Raw genomic sequence first — 18,560 nt, forward strand, 5'->3', positions numbered from 1 at the left:
TTTACAAAAGTATGCCAGATTTGGCATAAACCAGTTTCCAATCTCCGGCTCTAGTCTAGAGCAAGCCTTCTAAGACACAGCCCCATCTATAGTTCATGCCTTTCCTTCCCATCCCTTTCATATGTCACTTTCCTAATGGCATGCTGTTTGTAGAGTTTCTCAAAGTGTGCTCCCTGGATGTCCTGCCTCAAAATAACCTGAGGTTCTCATTTAATATGCAAATACCCAAGCCTTATGCATGCTGCTAAAATCAGAATCTCTGAGGGAATGCATTTCCCAAATATTCTTCTGTACCCTATGGTTTCAGCCAATGGTCTACAGGATAAGATTCGTGGCATTTAGTCTATTTCTGTTAGTGTAACTCACTTTTCAAACCTGCTCCATCCCACCACAAGGTGCTTACCTACCTGAGTAACTGTTTCAGCTTGTACTGTTCCTCCTGAAACATCTGCTCTACATAATGTCCACATAGCTCTCATCTGCCTAATTCCACTTTCTCCAACCACCTCAGCCCCTGGACATACAAATAATCTTTCCAGGTTTGGAATTCCCTTTTCTCTATGAAATCCTTTGGAGGTAGGAACAAGATTTTTCCTGAAAATGCACAAGCACCAAACTCTAGACTTACACATCAATGAGGTCAGGCTTCAATACTGATGGCACAGCAGTTTCAATGTTGTACAGTTTTATCTGAGATCCATACAGAGTGACTTTGACCAACCTGTTGGCAAAGAAGCAGGTAAACAAGAACATTCAGCTTATGGACTAAAACAGAAAAATAAGCAAGGTACCAAGAAAGATCCCAAGGATAGACTTTACTTCATAGAAAAAGAAAAGAAAATCACTTTCATGCCAAGGAAATAATCCAAGATGTGCAAAAAGATTTATGTACAAGCACATTAACATAAGTAGTGTCAAGAATTCTGAAAACATAAGCATTTCACATTGTATATTGAAGCAGTACCCTGAACCCCATAAATGTATCAATGTACAGTTATGATTTAATAAAATATAATTTTAAAAAATTCTGAAAACATTATCAATATCTACTACAGAGGATATAATACAACATAATGTATGTATACAATAAAAACTATTCTTAGAAAAGTATACAATGACAAATATTTAAGATACTTGAAACATGAAAAGGCTATAACAAATATATATCACATATATATATACACACAAAACATAACCTCATTTTGCTTTTAAGATGTATATCTGTTAACAGAAGAAAAGCTGGAAGAATTTTGACCAGAATATACATTTTATACTAAGTACAAAAGTGCTTACTTATTAGTACCACTTGCCCTGGGGGCAGGATAAAGTGATGAAGTTATGTGCGTGCCCTTTTTTCCTCTACTCTTCTGTATTTCTATATTGTCTACAGGAAACATACAATGGTTTTATAAATAAATATTCTTAGTCCTGAGTTTTTGGTAGTTTTTCAAAATATGTTGACATGGACTTTTCTATGAAATATATAATGAAAAAAAAATCTCAGCTTTTATTTAAAGTCATTTTTAAAAGGAAATGTTGCAAATGGATATGATAAAACACAGCAAATTGTCCACTATAGGATCAACTTGGTGGGTATATGGATATTCCTACTACAATTCTTTCAACTTTTCTGAAGATACGAAAATGTTTATGATAAAACTTTGGAGAAAGAAAACAAGGAACAAATGTTTTTAGAATAAACTGAGATGTTTTAAAATTCAAGTATAATTCTTTTAGAAGCAAGTTGTTGAGCCTACTGGTTGTTCAAGTGCTTACTGTATACAAATGAGCATTAAATACAATAACGAATAACCAGCACTATGAGGAAATGGGAAATGCCTCTCTCATTAGAGACAGAAAGCATTCCTTTCTGAATGAAAGGGGAAAAAAAATACAAGAGCTAGCTAAGTTCTCCCTTTGCCTACTCTGTATGAATTTAAGGCATATGCCAGGGAAGACAGGTTTGTTTTTCTGAGTGTAACAATCAACTTGTTACAAATGCAAATGGCCTGGTCTTACCCAGCAAACAGAATCTGGAGGTGTTATGAGGGGTCTGGAAATCAGCATCTCCAAAAACCAGGATGCATGGGGGAAACACACTCTGAAAATGCTCCTTTCTGATGGAGAGAGAAAGTAGGACCTCATTCTACTATAGGCTTGGGCCACAAATTGTTCAGGGTTGGAAACAGAAAGGGGAACTTCCGGTCAGTTAAGAGAGTGAGGATGAAAGCGCCACAGTTCTAAAAGTCCTAGGATGTCCTACTGATAACTAGGAATCAAAACAGTTACCATAAGTAAGCAATAAACTGATGTGCACCTGGTGTTTAACACTTTAAATCCTGTCCTGCACTAAAAATGGGCTTCTAGATGTGTCTTTTAATAATTCTATGTTTAGCAGTTTTTATATTAACCATGTTTTATGTGAAAACACTAATGTTAAGTGAAACACTGCTATACACTAGCTATTAAGATTGTGTAGTCTTAACAAGAGCCTTCTCTCATACTTTATTATACATAGACAAAACACCAAGTTTCTTTACTAAGTTTGTAAGCCTAAGCAGGGCAAAAAGAGGTATGTATAAAGACCTACAAAATAATTATTGAAGATCTCTGAAACATCATCTCACTACAAAGCTGAAATGACTCAAAGACCTATCTATCTTGCTTAATAGAGTAAATTCAAATAATGGACATATTTCCTATGGATTTCAGACAGAAAGACATGTCCCATCCCTAACCATCAGCACAAATGGGCTTAGCACATGAAGAAGAGGAAACACAGACTCTGGAAGTAGAAATTCTGCAGTTTGGAAAGAGCACAACATTTGGACTCAAGAAACTGATTTAAAAGTCTTTATGCTTCCTCTCATGACCTACATGAACTGAGGCAAGGTTACTTACCATCTCTGAGACATGGTTTACAGAACAATAAAATGGCAATACCTATGTCCCAAAGTATAGAATGAAATGAAATAAAATGTATAAAAAACATTTCTAAAATTTTCCTACTACTGCATGCTGCTTTTATTATTAATATTAATCTAGCTTTTATGGGATGTAAAGTCTTAGTTATCTCTGCTTTTAAGCTAAGATAAAACAGTTGAAGAAAAATCTGGTATGTCATGTAACTAGGCTCTTGGAGCTCCTTTTCTCCACAAGTATATTACCAGCAACAGGGCTACTGAGCCAATGAAAGCATCAAGGGTCTTGGCCTTAGGCTGGATTCACATCTACTAGTTTTGACCTAACCCATCTATCAAATGCCTTGAAATGATCTACATCTCCTATCCCTCACACCTGACTTTGGTAGAATAAAATGTTCCTCAAAAAATGCAGCTGTCAACCCTGCATGGGACCCAGGGGAAGAGGCAATAAAAGGAGCCTGGTAGAAAAGGTGAGGCCAGACTTGGGGACTACCCAGCTTTCACTCCTAATGGCCCTGATGGGACAGGAAAAAACACCAAAAGCCCCACCTCTGGTATCCAGCTGCCTACTTAGATAGTGCTGTTGTCCCCTTAGTAGTAGGGTTTTCTTGGTTTTTGAGATAGGGTCTCACTCTATCACCCAGGCTAGACTGCAGTGGCATTATCACAGATTACTGCAACTTCAAACTCCTGGGCTCAAGCAATCCTCCTGCCTCAGCCTTCTGAGTAGCTGGGACTACTAGGCACAAACTACTGCACCTGACTAATTTGTCTATTGTTAGTAGAGACGGGGTATCGCTCTTGCTCAGACTTGTCTTGAACTCTTGAGCTTAGGAGATCCTCCCACCTCAGCCTCCCCAAGTACTAGGATTATAGGCATGAGCCACTGTACACAAATAGTAGGGCTTTCTTAATGTCTTTCTATCCTATGAAGAAAGATAGGAAGATCAACTTCACCTAGCTTCTTCTCATACCATCTTTACATCTACATACAAGATCTTCAATGAAGTAACAGCTTATATTTACTGATTCCTTTGTTACATGCAGCACTATGCTAAGTGCCTTATCTCACATCATTCTCACAATAAACCTATAAGAAACTACTTCCACTTCATTTTACAGATAAGGGACCTGAAGTTCAGAGAGGTTAGGTCATTTACTCCTATCAGCTTGTATGAGGCAGAGCCTGGATTCACCAGCAGAGTGGAAGCTACTTGGCAATATGCTGCCCCTCACACAAAAAGGTAACACTGAGCTCTGAAGAAGGCTCCATAATGTATCTACCAGCCTACCTCTCCACGACTGTGAGGGCATCATTGAACCGTGCAGCAAACACATCCCCGATAAAGTACTCAGCTAGGCGGCCCACAGCCTGCAGCAGGGAGCTCAGGTCTCTCAAGGAACAGTGCAGCCGCCGGCAGTCGTTCTCTGCTGTGATGTTCAACCTGTGTCCTGGAACAGAACACCTCAGTTTGTCACAGGAAGAACATGCTTCAGTTACCACAGGTAGCAACTCATCCAGAAGAGCCTCATACAGTGAAACCAATTCTTGAAATAAAGCAACCCACAGGCTATTTCTGTTATTAAGCAGGGAAAGTGGGCGCAGCCTCTACCTAAAGCTATACCCACATAGCATGTGCTCTGAAGTAGAGGAGGAAGCAAGAATGCACGGGTATGCGAACACGGACCGCGCACCTCAACTGATCCCTTTTGATCCTATAAACTACTGATACCACTGTTTCGGAAAGACACCCAACGAGGCCCAGTAACTTGCCCAACATGGATTTTATTTCAGGGCAAAGGTAGCACTCTAAGTCTCTGTGACTCCAAATTTGCTGCATTTTGCACACAGCCCTCTCTCAGGGTGAAATCTGCACAGGCTGACAGATAAGATCTGCCTCTGCTAAAAGAACAGAAGTCCATTTAGCATTCTACCCCAGAAGGTTTTTAGGTAGCTATGGAATAAAGGGCACAGGGACTGGACTCAGAGGACACAGATTCTCTGACACTATCTGGTTCTGTACCTCGTCCGTCCTAGTTCCTTACCTTTAAAATAGAAAAGAACGCTATTTAATTCATTATTGCAAGGGCTAGAGTGCATAAAAAAAAAAAAAAAACACCATTAGCTATGGAGCATTATCCGTTTATAATAATTATGAGTAACAGAGAGCTAGTGACATTCTAAGGTTTGAAACTTTCTTACTTTTCAACACAGTTCTTCAAACTGAACAGGATGATGCTAAGATGAAGGACCAAAACATCCTCAATTCAGTCTCCTTGTTTTTTGGATCCCTCCCCTCACAAATATCCGTAAGACGGCAACAATTTTTAGGCCAACCAAGAGCCCTGTAAGTCTGACACAGTACTCCTCCTCCACGCAAGAGGGAGGACAGTGGCCGCAAGAACCTTGTTCCTACAGCTACCACCCCACCACCTATAGACACTTTTCAAACCTGCTCCTTCCCTCTGCTGCTTTGGTCTACAGCTCCCTGCAGGAAACAAGAGCCTCCTGACTGGTCATCACCAACCTTCATCCCACAGTACTTCACCTCTTCCCACCGGGCTACACACCCATCTTCCTAGATGGTCTGAGAATAAGCATACATCCCTTAAGCTTGCAAGGTATTCAACCGCTCTGAGGTTCTTGCCCACTACAGGAGGGGAACTGAAATTCACCCATATCAACTCTTAGGTCTCTCACAGCCTCATCACATTTAACTATGCCAGTGTGATATCTGGACCCACTGAGACCCCCAGTACCTCATGTCTCTGTGCCTCTGCATTAACTGTTTTTCTGTCCAGGCCACCCATCATTAAATCTCTGCCCACCCAAGCCTTGCAAACCACTCCGTATCCCTCAGACTCGCATGGGCATCATTTCTTCCTTGAGGCCTTCCCCCTCCTTCTCCCACTCCTGAATTCCTGCATTCCTCCATGGCACCCAACCCCACAGGGAGATAAACCAGGGATTTACAAGTCTGTCTTTTTCCTGACTATGAAATTCCTCATGGTGAGGGGCTATGCACCACAGCCAGCACCACGGTGCCTGGTTCGGAGTGAGTAACCATAAATGTATGAATGACTGATTTATTATTTAGTTATTTTAACTGAGTCTTACTTTGTTGCCCTCGGTAGAGTGCCATGGTGTCATATCTCACAGCAACCTCAAACTCTTGGGCTCAAGCGATTATCTTGCCTCAGCCTTGAGTAGCTGGGACCATAGGCGCCCACCACAACACCCATCTTTTTTCTGTCTTCACTGGCCTGGGCTAGGCTCAAACCCACCAGCCCTGCTGCGTGTGGCCGGCACCCTACCCACTGAGCTACAGGCATCACCTGTATGAATGATTTAGATATGACAGAATAGACGGCAAACTAGAGAAAGATAGGGAAGTCTCAGGGAGCTTCATATCCTCACACTGTCCTTGGGAATATTCATTTTTATTACTTAAAGGTAGGTACAGTAAGCAGCACCTGTGGAGAGGAAAACAGCAACAGTGAACACCTAAGCCCGATAGCACTGTTACCGTTACGGTAACAGTGGTATCGGACTGAACACTCAGATCCAATACTAAGTTTCAAGTGATAAAGCCGGGAGGCGCCTGTGGCTCAGTGAGTAGGGCGCCGGCCCCATATACCGAGGATGGCGGGTTCAAACCCAACCCCGGCCAAACTGCAACAAAAAATAGCCGGGTGTTGTGGCGGGCGCCTATAGTCCCAGCTACTTGGGAGGCTGAGGCAGAAGAATCGCCTAAGCCCAGGACTTGGAGGTTGCTGGAGCGACTCCGCTGCACCCTACCGAGGGCGAAAAAGTGAGACTCTGTCTCTACAAAAAAAAGGAAAAAAAAGTGATAAAGCCCTCCTGGAACAGCACCAAAAGAGGACAGGAACCTAGAAAAGGGGACTTTGCCCAGGGCATTGTCACAGTGGTTCACATTCCAAGGAAGAGGAGCAAAATAAGGAGCAACTCAAGGAAGGATCTTACAAGGAGAGAGCTGGTGACAAGGGCTGGCTTTGACCTGCCCTAAATCACCTGTTCCTTCCTCCACTTGACACAGACACAGAGCCTTGACTCAGGAACCAGGATTCACAGCTGGCAGGCAGTCCTGTGGAGCTGGCAAGTGGACAACTGAGGGGAAGAAGCCAGTTCTTCTGAAAAAAAGGGTGGCTACCTCCAACCCCAGCCAGATGCCACAGAACAAAAAGAACCAAGAGGTACTTTTGGTCATACTTAGTCATATGAAAGGAACACTGTCTTCATGAAACACAAAATGAGATTGCCCTAATTTCCCAGTTAACAAAAGCACCACGATTATGCCTTCTGAGTGTCAATGGGATATTCAAAGTTATAGCTATGTTCCCAAAGTCACGGGTCTCCTGTTGCACCTTTGCATATCACCAAACCTCAGAGCTCTGGGAATTTAACCCTTATGAAAAATACACACTGAAATTGGGTATGCGGGTAGTATAGGCCCAAAAAGAGGTGAAGCCAGCTTTTCATTCAAAGAGCCATCTGAAAACCTCTCAATCTTCCTGTATGCACAATACTTCATTTTCAACTCCACCTCTCATCAAGCTCTGCCCTGATCACTTGTTTTCAACTTAGTCGTTGTACTTGATACCTTCAACTAAGTACCCTTAGAAATACTTAAGAACTAGGTTCTTAAATTATTTTAAGCATGTAGGGGAACATCCTGTGTTTCTCTTTTTAAAAATCAAACCCAAGTGCTACCCTAAATCAAGTTTCCATTTGAATATGGGCCTTAGAGAGCTCAGAAGTCACCCTGCCCAAGATGTGTCCTCTTGCCTGTGCCCCAGCATTTCCCTATCACCACCTGGCCCCCAAGTCTCTCCTTGGACAACTCAAATGAATGCTAGGGAGCCAATGCCGCCTGAGGGGGCCTTTCCATTTTTAGACAACTTGGTCAAAAACAGGGGAAAAACTATGTCTCCCCATAATTCTTCCTTATTGTCCCTGGTCCTGCCCTATGAAGGTAGAACACAGAAATAGCAAGAGCCTGCTGACACACGACAGCCAGGTGGAGATGTAAAGAGTGGGGTGATATCCTTCCAAATTTATTCCTGCCTTAAATACAGCCCTGAGTCCTTTCCATTTCCACTGGTATGCTCTTTCTAAGAATACTTCCCATCCTGATCACTCTCCTCTCAATGTAATTTACTTAGAATGGAAAACAGCTTAGAAGTGCTGTGTGTTTTAAACTATTATTTCAATCGCATAAAACTATTGATGCTTGATCATTTCTAACCTAACAAAAACGCAGTTCCATATAATTCAACTTCCTCCATATGGACCATTTAGGTTTGTGTCACTCAAAACCGTAGCTGGTAACCTAGATGGAGTGGAAATATATTCTTCTTGGTAAAGTATTACAAGAATAGAAAAAGCAAATATCCAATGTACTCCATGCTAATATAAAAACCAGTAGATGATCTAATAAATGCCCACATAAGAGAAAAACTCAATTCAAGTTGGGGGGGATGAGAGAGGAGAGGAGGGGAGAAGGAGAGGGGAGGTGGTGAGCGCCAACTTAATGGACACAATGTAAGAGTATTGGCACACCTTTTGGGTGCAGGACACAACCACAAGGGACTCTGCATAACAAATGCAAATATTGGCTCGGCGCCTATAGCTCAACTGGCTAAGGCACCAGCCACATACACCTAAGGTGGAGGGTTCGAATCCCCAGCCTGGACCCGCCAAACAACAATGACGGCTGCAACCAAAAAATAGCCGGGCGCTGTGGCGGGCGCCTGTGGTCCCAGCTACTTGGGAGGCGGAGGCAGGAGACTCGCTTGAGCCCAGGAGTTGGAGGTTGCTGTGAGCTGTAATGCCACGGCACTCTACCCAGGGGGACAGCTTGAGGCTCTGTCTCAAAAAAAAAAAAAAAAAAAACAAATGCAAATATTACAACCTAGTTGTACCCTCACATTAACCTGAAATTTAAAAAAAAACAAGTTTAAAACAATGTAGCTGTTTTTTTTCTGTTCTATAAGGTAAACAATAAATGGGCCTTAAGTACCCCAAATCAAATTCTCTACCCCTGCCACCCTCTATCCTAGAAACCTAATATTACCACTACAAAATCAAGCAAAGCGCCAACTAAACTAGAGGGGGCAGGACAGAGTCCCACTATGAAAAGCTGTTCAGACACAACCACATTTTTTTCTATTTGGTTAAGGCTTAGATTAGATTTCTTTCCTCACAAAAGAACATCTGCAAAGTAGAACCTTCACATGATGATAATGCTACCTCTATAGGTTCAGAGGAGTAATATATAATGGCTACACTAGTCCTATCTTCAATAAACCATTCTGAAGCTGTCTGGAGTAGCTCCTCGGCAAATCAGTACTCTGGGAAAAACAATACAATAACAACAAAAAACAACATAAGCCTGAGTGTGCAGCTACTTGAGCCCAGGAGTTGGGGGTTGCAGTAAGCTAAGATGACTCCACTGCCCTCTAGTCCAGAAAATAGAGCAAGATCGTATTCTCAAAAAACAAAAAAAAAAAAAAAAAGGAAAGAAGGGAGGGAGGGAGGGAGGGAAGAGAATAAAATATAATTCAGTTCTCTCTCTGAGGGGGGTAAAGGAAGTAGAGGTATAAAAATTAGCATTCAATGTACTGCACTGAGGACAAACAAATCAAAAATGAACCTAAGCAGTACAGAAAATGTAAGTCTAAAAGTCTCATACATTGTAGTTCAAATGATCTCCTAGGCAGGAAAGACTGTATGGCAAACTAAAAAAGTTAAAGAAGTTACTCAGTGCAAAAATACCATTATGATTCCTCTGTGAGGAATGGCAGAAGCCAAATACAGAATGGATACTTTAAGGCCATGTAAGGATGGTAAACACTGTATAAGAGAAACAACCACCAATGAGAAGGTTTCTTAATCCACATACAGCAGAAAAGACAACAGTGAGCAAAGGATGACCTGCCAGGAAAAAGAAAGGCACATAGCAACTGAGGTGCCACAGGGCGCAATATGCTTTGCCTTGGTCTTTACTGAGGAAGTGGAAACATGATCAGCAGTAGTAGAAGGAAACAGTAAATAGCAGAGAATCTTCTGAATTTGAATGCTCAGACAACAAAAGAAATAGGGAGCGTCTGTGCTGGGGAACAACTCCATAGGTCTCACTGCTGGCCAAAATGTCTCACTGTTGCCATAAACGATCATAGGACTAGAACAGGGCAAACGTGGCTCACTCTCATTTACACAGGTTTTAGAGGAAACCCAGGAATGAAAGGCTGGGCTTAGAGGGTAAATTCAAAAGGGGGGGGGGGTAACCTATGGGAGAAAAATAACATGGCTCTGCTAAGAGGCAATAAAGCTAATACAAGAAAGAGGTTATTTGGAGGGTTGCGGGGTAAATAGCTATGGGAACCAGGGAACACAATGTACTCAAGAGTTTCAATTTTTTAATAGCCTTTGCATTGGAAACTTGGCTTGTGAGCCACTTAGGAAGGAGGGAATGCTTCGTCATGGATAAGACAGCTCATTTTAAAATAGGAAATAAGTATTTCTCTGGCCTGAGAGGTTTTACCACTGGAGTACATCAAGGATCAGTGCTGAGGATGAGCTTCATAAATATCTTCAAGAGCCAACTACTCTATATAATTGCCAATAAACAGACTTCAATGAGAATAGATACGTGATACTTCATTTAGGGAAAAATAAACCAGATTATCCTTTGAGGATGAGAATTACGAGTTATCAGTTATGTCTCAGAAAAAGATTTAATATTCACTGTAGATTTTCACCTGAAGATAGACTCAACATAAGGCAAAAAAGTTAATAACTACAACACTGATTGAAAAACCTAACGTTCAATTTGGGAGTGGTGGGGGAGGTGGGGAGGGCAATGTGTTGGGGGGGGAGGGGAGGCAGTACTTTTTTTTTTTTAATAGCTCAATCATAGTAATGTCTTTAGGGTCCTGGGTGCACTCCAAATTGAATAGTGGCCCCGAAGGAAAGACTACCTGAGCAGCATTATTCCAAGAATGGATTCTGCAAACATCTGTAACACTTTTACATAAGTGATTTTCATTAGCGTTGACAGCACATTTTAGAAGTATGTTTGTTTTTTAAAGTGTCTTTTTAAAGTTCTTACCCTGTCTACAAAGCAAGGGCAAAGGGCATGCCAAGTCTCACCAATCTCCTGGGGCCCACTAGACTATTTCGAAGCTAATATAGTCATGGAAACAAGCCATCATAGGCCACCAAGAAAGGCAGCCTCAGAAAAAGCCCCCTGTGGAGGTTCTCCTCGAATAACAAGCTCATCTAGGAGATGGGTTGCACTCCAGGCCACTCTGTGCTATGCTGAAATAACTGAGTTACACAATAGAGGGGCTGCAAACCATAGCCAGGCACAACTCCTGTGAGAAAAACACCAAAAAAGAGCAGTGATGGGGTAACATGTATATTTTTTAAGTTTCTGGTGTTTTCAGCTGGCAAAGATGAATGTCAGATCTTAGTTACTTCAACTTATTATCATTCCCCATTATACTACCTTGGGAATAGTATTAACAAGCTATTGTGTGATTGTGGGTAAATTAACATCTCTGAAAATCAATTTCTGCCTCCATAAAACAGAGGTAACTAGTAATAGCACTTATATCTCACAGGACAATTCGGAAAATTAAATAACGTAAGTAAATAACATGATGCCTGGTAAGTAATAAAACCTCTACAAAATAAGGCTATTACTGTCATTACTATTATCACCAACAAAAACAAACAAACAAACAAACCGCTAACCCCAAAGCCCAAACAGGCAAGGCCTATAAATGGCAGCCAAAAGCCTTTCTAATGAGCTGTACTCAGAGGCTCCCATAGGCCATTTGCAACAGGAGATCGAACAATTACTGGCTACCAGTGCATGCCACCATGACTTGGCCTGCTCTGGAGCCAATCTTATGCTCTTCTGATTCTAAAATCCCAAGAAGAAAGAGCACGTCACAGAAACAATAAGGCTGTTTTCTTTCTCATGTACTTACTGATATAAAGGACAAAAGGAAACACCATAACAGTTTTTATTAAGTCCTATCTCTTGGCTCCAAATAAGCTTCTTTTCCAAATACTTCTTTAGAATATACCATCATAACCTCATATTTTACCTCTCCCACAGTTTCTTTTTATCAAGGGTCTTTTGAAATTTTCCCTGTTTAGAAGCAGGGAGAGAGGGAGTAGGGGAGGCTGCAGTGAAGATATCGTGTTCTGACAGCAAAGGTGGCAGTAATAAAATGTCAGTCCAGTTTTTTTTAATGTTTGGTTAAATAAGAAAATATAAACAAACCAGTTTACCTGACCCTGAAGTAACTATAAACTGCTGTAATCCCAAATAAACTTCTAAATTGTCCTGAAGAACTGGAAACTGAAAACAAAGAAATAAAGTTTTTTTTAAAAAACTCATAAACCAAAGTTGAAACAGCACTTTAACATCATTAAAACATTACAAGTACCTTGGGGCAAGGGGTAGGATCAAGAACTTTACTCTGGGAACCTTTATACATAGCTAAGAAGAGGTGGCTCCCCTGTAGTGCCCCTCCCCCCAAAAGTTCTATATTTAAGGCTACCAATTAACACACAGTATAAAAAAAAATAGGTAAAATAAGTATAATACTTTTATGTTGTTGAGACAGAGCATGACTCTGTTGCCCAGCATAGAGTACCATGGTGTGAGCCTAGCTCACAACAACCTCAAACTCCTGGATTCAAGTGATCCTCCTACCTCAGCCTCCCAAGTAGCTGGGACTACAGGCATCCGCCTCAGCTCCCAGCTATCTTTTTCTATTTTTAGTACAGATAAGTCTTGCACTTGCTCAGGCTGCTTGAATTCCTGAGCTCAAGGGATTCTCCCAGAGTGTTAGGATTACAGATGTGAGCTACCACGCCTAGCCAGCTTGATACTTTTTTCAAAGCAAAGCAAGGAAAACCAGGGTGTGATTATCACATTCCTAATGGAGAACATTAATCTACACTTTCTAGAGCTCTGATACAGAGCCACATCTCCCTACGAATCCAAGGCAAACCTACCCTTGAGAGAAGTATCAGAGAGGCCTTATTAAAGTCTATGGCAAAAAGAAAAGATGGGCCAAATTATTACTTCCTGTGCTTATGTAGCACAGAGAACATCACAACTAGAGTTGGAGCTTTCTAACTACCACTACCAAGGTAAAAACAAGACTTAAATGTGACTGGCCCCTAAGAAAGACAGATAGCAAAGTAAAATGGCACTTTCCATGACAGAACACTGAGCTATAAATGCTAACACTGACCCCAATAAAGGGGTTCATTGAAGAAGAGATAGATTTAATGAAATCTCTTCAAATAACAAGCACAACTTAAAATGAGTGAAATCAGTCCTTATGATTGAAGATCTAGCACATAAAACAGGCAGAGGGACCTAGTAATTTGCCAAGAATAAGCATTACAAAGACTAGCTTCTTGGCTTAAGAGGCTAAGGCACCAGCCACATACACCTGAGCTGGTGGGTTTGAATCCGGGTTCGAATCCAGCCCGGGCCCACCAAACAACGACGGCTGCAACCAAAAAACAGCTGGGCGTTGTGGTGGGTGCCCGTAGTCCCAGCTACTTGGGAGGAGGAGGCAGGAGACTCACTTGAGCCCAGGAGATGGAGGTTGCTGTGAGCTGTGATGCCACAGCACTCTACCCAGGGGGACAGCTTGAGGCTCTATCTCAAAAAAATAAATAAAAGACTAGCTTCTTAGCAATGTAACTTTATAAAATAACACCTGCTTTGCCTAGCCACTTTTATTTTGAGACAGTCTCACTATGTTGCCCTTGGTAGAGTGCTGTGGAGTCACAGCTCACAGCAACCTCAAAGTCTTGGGCTTAAGCGATTCTCTTGTCTCAGCCTCCTCAAGTAGGTGGGACTACAGGTGCCCACCACAATACCTGGCTATTTTTTTGTTGCAATTGTTTAGGTGGCCTGGGCCAGGTTCAAACTCGCCACCTTTGGTGTATGTGACACTGTAACCACTGTGCTACAGGTGCCGAGCCAGCCTAGCCACTTTTGAGATACTAATGAAGGCATTAAATGGTGTTAATTTGTTAAAGTTGAGGTATGGTATTATTCTGTTTAAAAAAATTATATACACAGACACACACACACACACACACACACACACGCATGCATGTGGTATTCTATGTACAGGGAAATAATGACTATTCAATCCCGACTTCAAATGGTGAATTACCAGTGTTGAGAAGGCATGCGTGGGAAGGAGCTCCATCACTTTGGCCACTACCTCTAAGCTCTGACGTAAGTACCGCTGCCACTCCGTCTGCTGCTGTGGGAGAAATACAAAAAAATCAGTTCTCCCAGGCAGGCACAATCTTGCCATTGTCCTTGCCAATCACTCCTTTGCCTCAAGTCTATTCTCAGACAAAAATCTTTGAAAAAATGGAAAATGGAAGAACCAGATTATTTGTAACTTTAAAAAGGTCAAGCCAGAATATATTTTTAACATGAATTAATTTCATAAAAACCTATCTCCTCAGAAAGCAAACAATCTGTATAAAATAGCCTACTTCTTCCCCTGGCATTATGGGAACTGAGACAGAGAAGTACTTGTGAACTACACCATCCCATCTCCAAGACCTGTATACCTATTCATATAATTGACCTATGGCCCACAGATAGCCAGCACTGGCATACCCTGGGGGTTCATCAGAAATGCAAATTCTGATTCCCCACCCCAACCCTTCAGAATCAAAATCTGTTTTAACAAGCTGTTCCAATGATTCTTATCCATCCTGTAGTTTAAAAAGCAAGATACATCATTCCCTTTTTGGAAGATAAAAAAATTAAGGTTCAGAGAAATTCTAGGCCCAGCCCTCCATTCTGTCCATGCCCAAGGTTGCAGAGATTCAAATCCAGGCCATCTGGTTCCAAAGACCAGGCTCTTTTTAACCCAAACATGGCTACCCATAAGGTCTTGGTCACGCATACACAGTCACTCTTGTTTTGAGAATGACACAATCACTCTTGTTTTCTAAAATTTGAAAATTTTAAAGAGCCTTGTGCTTAAGAAAAAAATACTGAAGTTGTGTCCCTAAAAACATTTTCCTCATTAATATTGAATACACAGCTCAACAAATTGAAGATTTTAAGAAAATATCAGTTTGCATAATAAACTCAAAACAGATTTTTCATTTTAGTCTTATCATTTAAGTGTTTCCTCAACTATTTTCACCAGTATCAAACTATTATTTGTGTTGTCCACAGTGGAGAACACAGGTAGGGCTGCAAGACAGAGAAAACAAGAAGGACAGAGTTCTCACTAAACCACTTTTCATTGTACATATGGTTTCTCTACTTATATTGCTTGTCCACATAGGTAAAGTTGCCTATAAAAATTTTTTATTTTTATTTTTTGGCCGGGGCTGGGTTTGAACCCACCATCTCTGGCATATGGGGCCAGGGCCCTACCCTTTTGAGCCACAGGCACCACCCTAAAATATTTTTTATAGTTAATAAGCCCAAAGGGACCAGTAGGAGATAAAAAATTTCAAATGTACAACTTAAACTGTAAGGCTACCCTGGTTTAAGAATGGTTGCTGGAGAGAGGGGTTACAGGTTCCAAGTCTCTATTCTGACTCACATTACAACATGACAATGATTTAAGGTCAATTAGGGAGTGCCACTTACATCATCATCCAGAGTCTCATCATCTAGCTCCTCCAACTGGGCCTGGTTGTATCTGAACTGGATTCGATTCAGCACTTCTGTGAGCAAGAGGACCAGGGCATCTTCATACCTATGTGGCAGAGAGAAATCCAACATCAGGTAAAAAGAGGCTTTTAGACCAGGTTTCAAAAAGGCCTCCTGCAATATAAATGAAATAGTATCTATGTTGGATTACCACCAATTAGCAGCATCTAATTCCTGGTCCTTAGTTTATGGGGAGGCATGTGTGTATGTAATAGCAGCAGCCAAGCACTATATACCTTCTTGAAGTATTAATATCCTTCTTTGTCTCTGGTAACAATTTTTACCTTAAAGTCTATTTTGTCTAACATTAGCATAGCTACCCCAGCTTCCTTTTGGTTATTGATTGCATGGAGTATCTTTTTCCATCCATTTACTTTTACTCTATTAGTATCTGAATCTAAGTCTTTTGTAGAAAACGTAGGATCACGGTTTCTTAAATCCATTCTTTGTCTTTTAACAGAAGAATCTAATCCACTACATTTAATGTATTTACTGATAAAAGATTTGTGCCATTTTTGTCTTGTATTCCTCCATTCCACCTTCTTTTGTGTTAAATTGGTATTTTCTAGCACAGCATTTTCAATGCTTTGTCATTTATTTTATTATTTATTTTTAAGTTATTATCTTAGTGTTTTGCCTTGGGGATTATATGCACTACATACAAATGGCGTTTAATTCAATGATTCAATGTTTTTAACAACTGTGAAAGGAAGATAGTATCAATATTGTTCTCATGAGGAAACAAAAGGTAAATAAATTGCCCAAGGTCAGAAAGCTAGCTATTTTGAACTTACAGTTCCCTAACTCAAAATCTCACTTTCTCTCTACACATAAATCACCAGTGGGTTTTTTGGGGGGTGTTTTGTTTTGTTTTTGAGACAGAGTCTTAGTATGTTGCCCTCGGTAGAGCCATGGCATCATAGCTCACAGCAACCTCAAACTCCTAGGCTCAAGTGATCCTCTTGCCTCAGCCTCCTGAGTAGCTGGGACTACAGATGCCTGCCACAACACCCAACTAGTTTTTAGAGACGGAGGTCTTGCTCTAGCTCAGGCTGGTCTCAAACTGCCCACCTCCAGCAATCCACCCATCTCGGCATCCCAGAGTACTAGGATTACTGGCTTAAGCCACCAGGCCCAACCCCACCAGCAGTTTTTAAGCCTGCTCCACCCAACCCCCAAAACCTAATCATTAGTCAATATTAAGAAGACTTAGAAACTATAAGAAGAAATGGAAAAGTCTGACTCTTCTAGCTGGATCTAAGAATAATTTCTCAAAGAAAATACTTAGAGCCCTAGTTTTGGATTATTTCCCACATGTGGTAAGAACCTAACTCAGAAGATAAGAAGTTATTTGCAACAGTTGCTACCACAAAGACCAACAAATTACTCATTTTCAAGAACAAATCATCTTGCATAAATGTTCATCTGTCCTGAAATGCTTCTAAGACAAGGGACTGCTCCCACACATTAAGCAAAGCACCCATATTGGTTATAAGCTCTCAGCACCAATCTACTTGCCATACTTGGATGTGCTAGGGCTGAGACTACAAAAACCACATTTCTCCCCACTCTGTTAGGTTCTTTCAACAGGGATGCTGGAGGAAGACTAGAAGGCAGGAGGGGTGAGGGGACTTTATTCTTCCTGTGGGCTTGCTGTCCTGGCAATTCTGCCCCAGCAGTAACCACCTCACAGTAGCAAATGGCTCTAGCTTCCAGCTTTATTCCATTTTTCCAGAACCAATACTGTGCACCCTCAGAGGTGCCAGCAGCAGCCAAGCAACACCTCTCCTCAAAGGAATGGATCCCAGCTCCATGGGGCCCATCCTCTGAGTTCCTATAGCAGATGGGTAGAGGAAATCTGAGCCCAGCAGATGGATGGAGAAGATCTGAACCCCCTCCCTTCAGAGATCTAAGCCCAGGCTGCATAAGGCCTCACCCCCCAATTGTCTGGATTTTTATAACCCCAACCTCTTTCCTTTGTACCCTAGCCTTATGGGTGGAGCTACTTCCTGTAGTTATCATGTGTGCTTTCTCAGTGTTCCCTTTTTGTTTTTCTAGCTCTCTGAAAACCATTTCATTGATTTCTTTCTCTTTTTTTTGCAGTTTTTGGCCGGGGCCAGGTTTGAATCCACCACCTCTGGTATATGGAGCCCGCACCCTACTTCTTTGAGCCACAGGTGCCGCCCCCATTTCATTGATTTCTTACAATAAATTCTCTGTCAGTAAGTTTGGTTTCTGTTTTCCTGACGGAACCCTAATACAGCATCCAATCTAATAAGGTGATTACTGGACTATAAGATAACCAAAGCAAAAGGTATCTAATGTCAAGACCAAATACAGTCCACCTAAATCTAAGAGCTATAATCCCTAAGATGAAGACTGTGGAGACAGCCTCAGACACACCACTTACCAATACTCCTGGACTCTCCTATTTCAGAGCCTGATGGGTGTAAGAGTTCATTTCTTAACTAGAGACAGAGATACTCGCTACCAACCTCACTTCCAACAACACTGTTTGCAAATGACATATAACCTAACTACCATCCCAGACTAGACTGGCAACTCAGCATGGCCTAGGAAGGAATGCTGATAGGAAATATTACTAATAAAATTGGCAACCTCTATGGGGAAAATCGCCCAACAAAGTCAAAATCCTGCCTCAGAAGACTTCACAAAAAGTAAGATCAAACACATTCCCAATTTTTAAGGATATGATTCTTAAAGATACAGAAATTTCATGCTAAAAATTGCTGACAGATCAAAACATTTTTACAGTTTTGCTCTGAAAGAAAACCCACTTCAGACCGGAAAGTAGACCAGAGGATGGATGAATTCTGTCATCAATAAATTGCCTTGGCTCGGTGCCTATAGCTCAACC

General features: G+C 41.4%; 1 protein-coding gene across 1 annotated transcript in view; it reads right to left on the reverse strand.

Annotated features, from left to right (window-relative positions):
* Nucleotides 1-18,560, reverse strand: part of XPO6 (exportin 6) — a 114,796-nt gene that overhangs the window by 23,991 nt on the left and 72,245 nt on the right. Inside the window, exons 10-14 of the mRNA XM_012808910.2 lie at nucleotides 15,620-15,728; nucleotides 14,166-14,258; nucleotides 12,250-12,319; nucleotides 4,217-4,376; nucleotides 629-721 (exon numbers count right to left, since the gene is read on the reverse strand). Of these exons, the coding sequence (XP_012664364.2) occupies nucleotides 629-721; nucleotides 4,217-4,376; nucleotides 12,250-12,319; nucleotides 14,166-14,258; nucleotides 15,620-15,728 (525 nt within the window). The remainder of the gene's footprint in view (nucleotides 1-628; nucleotides 722-4,216; nucleotides 4,377-12,249; nucleotides 12,320-14,165; nucleotides 14,259-15,619; nucleotides 15,729-18,560) is intronic.

Source organism: Otolemur garnettii, unplaced genomic scaffold, assembly GCF_000181295.1.
Source record: "Otolemur garnettii isolate 467f Iridium unplaced genomic scaffold, OtoGar3 scaffold00096, whole genome shotgun sequence".
Classification (NCBI taxonomy): Eukaryota; Metazoa; Chordata; class Mammalia; order Primates; family Galagidae; genus Otolemur; species Otolemur garnettii.